Here is a 4,881-nt window from a genome sequence, read left to right on the forward strand (position 1 = left end):
ACGAAAAACCAGCACCGGAATAGTGAACGCGTTGCCGTTCTCACACCGGGTGAGAAGCGCAGCGCAAGAGGAAAAAGGAAACAATGGAGGGGAAAATTCGTACCGGAGAGTGAATGTGCGCGCACAATGTGGAGCATGGGTTCGGGCGCGCAGCCGCAGCCATAGAGGCGGGATTCTCTGGTCGCAGAATCTCTCGCGAAACCTGTGAACAGCTGTGCGCGTCAGCCGGTGTCCTCCCTTCCTTCAAGACGACGCAAGTCACCCATAAAACTGTTTCGTTTAGCAAGAAGGAACTATCGACAACGTGAACGCGATTTGAGACTATTTTCTTTCTGTTTCTGCGTAAGCGGGGAATGTATGCTAAGAATGCTTTGTTTGACAAAATAGGGAATTGTTCCACTCTTTATTGATGCATTCGTACTCTTCGTAGCCGGTACCCCGTGCCGGTTCCTGCCCCTCACGGCAGGAAGCTCTCTGTTTTTTTATTTACACATTCGCCTTACAGTGTGGCGTGTGGTGTCCGCTGCTTTGCTACCGACCGAAAAACAAAAAAACAGAAAATAAAAAGGTATAAAAAGATGGCTCTTGAACAGGCGTTGTTTGAAATCGTTCGGTTCGTTCCGCGCGTCAACGGTCAACTGTTCGCCTTAAGGTATGCCACCCGCATAACACGTGACTTGAAAATGTACAAATGAAACGCAAAAACTCGGGGCACTCCGTCGGTAGCCGAACCAAAAACTTCATCATCTGAATGCGAATGGTATAGCAGGAGTTCTCAGCACACCCCCACCGAGGAGGAATCTCTCCGAGGAGTGGGGGCGATGACTTACCGCTGACTTACGCGCTAAACTTAACGGAAGCAAATGATTAACTGTAACTGTGTGTGTAGTTCGAAGTGAAAATCCTGCACACCCGCTCTATCACCCCTGCTCTGCCCTAACGGCCTAGCGGCCGGAAATCATCCTGTGAGTCCTTCCTGCTAACGTTGGTGGTGGTGGTGGTGTCTATGGTAGAGTGTGTGTGCCTTGCCTACATGGCGTATTGTGGCGGCGTTCGATGGCCCGCGGTGGCTCGCTGCTGCCGCGCAGAGTATGGCAGTGTGTGGGTTCATCTGTGTGTTCTCAGGACTCGGCCTCTTGCTCGATCCTGCTGGCTATCACTACTATTGCTACTACTACTACTACTACTACTACTACTGTTGGAGCGCTGCGCTAGTGCGGAACCGACCGAACTGTTGCTTTCTGTAACGGTGTAACGGGCAACCGGAATACTAGAGCGGAGGTTTGTACTAGCACCGTGGTGGTTTAGGAGAACGGTGGTGTGTCGCTCTCGGAGCGGATCTGCCGGATCCGCACGTCATCGTAGGCGATGGTGAAGATGCTCTTCTTGTCCGCGATCTTGTTGCGGGGGGCGCGCGGGGCCACCGCCCGGTGACCGGTGTGGAGCAGCGAGTTCATCGCGATCCCGGAATCGTGGTCATCCTCCAGCGTCGACACGTTCAGTGCCTTCGAGGTGCTGGTGGTGGTGGGGACGGACGCCACCGTCGCCGCCGTCGCCGGTGGTTTGCTGGCTGGCGGTGGCGGTGGCGCTAGTGTCACCGCTGGTGGCGCTAGTGTCGCCGTCACCGGTTTACAGGCGGACGACGGGTCGACGATCTTGATCTGGACCTTGTTGTCGCGGCTGATGATGGGTGGCGGCTCCGTGTACAGGTAGTGGGGCAGCTTGTCCGGCGGGAGGCTGGGGACCGGCGGGGGGTCGTAGGTGGCCTCGTACCAGTGCTCCGAGTGCTGCAGCAGTGGGTGACTATCGGCCTCGGCAGGAGCCTGAGCCTGGGCGAGCTGCCGGGCGTGCTGGATGTCCTCCTTCAGTAGCCGCGCCTCGTCCTTCGGGGGTGATGAGCGGGGTGCCGGTTCCGGTTTAGCCCCCTTCACCGGCCCACCCTCAGCTGGTGCCGGCTTCTTCCTACCGCCACCGCCACCCAGCGTCGTGATGGTTGTCGTTGAGCTGGTCGTCGTGGTGACCGTGGCACCCTCGGCTCCCGTCGTCCTGCGCTGGGTGCGCTTCTCCAGCGACCCCTCCCCATCCTTCCCCGCCCCGGCCGGGAGGTTGTAGTACCAGTCCATGTACTTCGGATTCACCGGATTCCCCGAGGATTCTGGGTCCTGATGGTTGAGGCCTTCCTTCGACGCCGCTTTGCTCATCGCGGCCGTCGTCGTCGGCTTGGTGTCCTTCGGCGGCGAGTCAGCCGGAGCGTTCAGCCGGATGCGGGTGGTGGTGGTGGTGGTTTCGGCGGTGGTTCCGCCCACCTTCGGCGACAGGGACGTGGACACGGAGCGGGAGGTCTTGGTGGCGGTGTAGCGGTAGTTGTCGAGCTCGTTCGAGTTCGAGCCCCCCTCGTCGAAGCTGTCGGCCGAGAAGTAGTTCTTCTGCACCACCTCCACCTCCCGCTCCGAGCCGTCCGAGTCCTCGTAGTACTTGACGTTCTTCCGGTACACCTTCTTCCGCCGGCTTCCATCCGCTCCTGTCGCCGTCGGCCCACCGCCAGTGGCGGCGTCGTGCAGTGAGTCCGATATCTCCAGCAGGACGTCCCGCTTCAGCCGGCCGGCGGCTCCACCACCACCACCGCCCGCCACCGTCGATTGCTCCTTGGGCGTCACCTTCCCGTGGAGCGTTTCTTCGTTCCGTTTCCGCCGCAGGATGCTGGTGCGGGTTTCCTGGTGCGTCGGTCCCATCCGCTGCCTCGTCCGCTCCTTCCGCGGCCGGTACCCCCCCGCCCGGCCCTCCTGCTGCTGTCGCCCCGCGTGATGGCGGCCCCGGCTAGAGTACCCGAGCTCGTCCTCGTAGTCCCCGTCGCCGTCGTCCTCCTCGCGAATCGGTGTCCGGATTTTGCGCTTCACCGATTCCACCACCACCACACGCCGGTTCCCCTTGCGGGGGCCGTCCCCACTAGCGCCGCCGTCGCCGTCGGCATCCCAGCGCGAGCGCTTCCGGTGGTGGTGACGGCGCTTGATCAGGTACACCCCGTCCGGGCTGTCCGGGGGGCTGTACCAGACGTACTCGTACTCGTCCTCCGACAGCGAGTCGTCGTTCTCGCTCTTGGTCCGCCGCCGACGCCACACCCGCCGCCGCCCCCCACCGGCGTCCCGGGTGAACGGCTCCGTCTGGGTGCCGGTGTTGCAGTCGGTCTGGGTCTGGGTGGCCGCCACCACCACCGACTGGCACGGCAGGCTCTGCGTCTCCAGCGCCTGCTCCCACTGGCTGTACCGCTCCTGGAGCTTCTCCTTCTCGAGCAGGATCTGGCGGAGCAGGGCGTTCTGTTGCTTCAGCGAGTGCTCCAGCTCCTGGTGGATCAGCGAGTGCGTCGAGACCGCCGGCTTCAGCTCACCGTCGCCGCCACCACCACCACCCGCATCCTCATCGCTGTCGTCCCGGGGACGGCCCGCTTTGGCGCCGGTGATTCGCACCTCCGTGACGTGGTCAGCGGGCCGGGACGGGTCGGACGGTACCTCGTTCGGGATGGTCTGGATGAAGGTGGTGCCCGGCAGCAGCTGGTAGTGCTCCCGGATAATCTGCTTCCCGTTCGCCTGCTCCTCGATGTAGCGCCGCATCAGGATCTCCTTGCCACCGTTGTCCACCATGATGTACTGCTGGGACTGGGACTGGGCGTTGGCGGCTGGTGCGGCTGGGCCTCCCCGACCCTGGGCCACGTTCACGTAGATGTTCTCTTCGCCTCCGCCGCCCCCACCGCCATCGTTGCGGCCACCGCGTGTCGTTAGGCGCAGGATCTCGGCGTTGCCCTCCTTGATGAAGTACTGGTCCCGTGGTTCGATGCCCTCGCCCCCGATCAGCACCTGCGTCATTGCCTGCCGAGCGGGGAAATGGATGGCATTACTCACTAAATATTTTTTGTTTGTTTTCTTTATGAAAGCTTGATGAATGATTTTTATGATTTGTATGATTGATTATGATGATGACAACAACGAAAACGTGTGGAATTTGCGAAACTGAACATGGTACGACGGTGGGACATGGTATGTTTGGGGTTTCTCTTGATTTTTGAAGAGCATATTTTGTATCAAAAGAACCAATTCCGTTTTTTGGTTTTTTATTGTAGGTGATCTTTTTTGATGAAAAAAGGCTTCATTTTGATGGGCCCGACGGTTTAACAGGCTAATGGCGAAATTTACGCAAAGATTCGGAGTACTTCTCCTCCCGTAACTTTGGAGGAGGATCTCTGATGGCGTGGCTTGGGTTTTGCTCTACGGGCAAGCTCAATCTGGCTTTGACATCCTGTTAAAATAGACTCTAACGATTACATTCAGATTCTAGAAGACTGCCTGATCCCGTTCAAAGCTGCCCACAGCCGAAAAAAAAGGTTTTTCAACAAGATAATGCTAGCATTCCCACCAGTTTGATAACTAGAACATGGTTTGCTACCCATAAAATCGATTTGCTTGGGTGGCCAGCGCAAAGTCCGGATTTAAATTCAGTTGAAAATGTCTGGGGAATATTGGTTAGACAAATTTATGTGGATAGGAAGCAATACAGCTCTATTAATGAGCTTAAGGTATCCATTTTGGCAGTTTGGGAACATATGGATCCAAAATTGACAATATGACAAACAGAATTTTCCAAGTCATTCAGCGATCAGGAAAGCGAACTGAACATAAACCTCACAATAAATAAGGAGACTTGGAAAAAAATACACATATTGATCATTTTATTAGGTGTGGTTATGGAAACTTGACAGTGCCTATCCCCCCTATTATGAAACTCGAATCGAGAACTCGAACGATCGCGTGAATACAGTAACAGAGAAAGCAGAATACAGCAAGAGAGAAGGCAAAAAGAGAAAGCTATAGCAAAATGAACTCGGATGAA

General features: G+C 57.1%; 1 protein-coding gene across 1 annotated transcript in view; it reads right to left on the minus strand.

Annotated features, from left to right (window-relative positions):
* Positions 1 to 1,304: 1,304 nt before the first annotated feature.
* LOC131213251 (cadherin-86C) overlaps positions 1,305 to 4,881 on the minus strand; it is an 11,843-nt gene continuing 8,266 nt past the window's right edge. The window contains exons 11-12 of the mRNA XM_058207259.1: positions 2,775 to 3,863; positions 1,305 to 2,714 (exon numbers count right to left, since the gene is read on the minus strand). Coding sequence (XP_058063242.1) covers positions 1,305 to 2,714; positions 2,775 to 3,863 — 2,499 coding nt within the window. The remainder of the gene's footprint in view (positions 2,715 to 2,774; positions 3,864 to 4,881) is intronic.

The sequence above is a fragment of the Anopheles bellator genome, chromosome X, assembly GCF_943735745.2.
Source record: "Anopheles bellator chromosome X, idAnoBellAS_SP24_06.2, whole genome shotgun sequence".
Classification (NCBI taxonomy): domain Eukaryota; kingdom Metazoa; phylum Arthropoda; class Insecta; order Diptera; family Culicidae; genus Anopheles; species Anopheles bellator.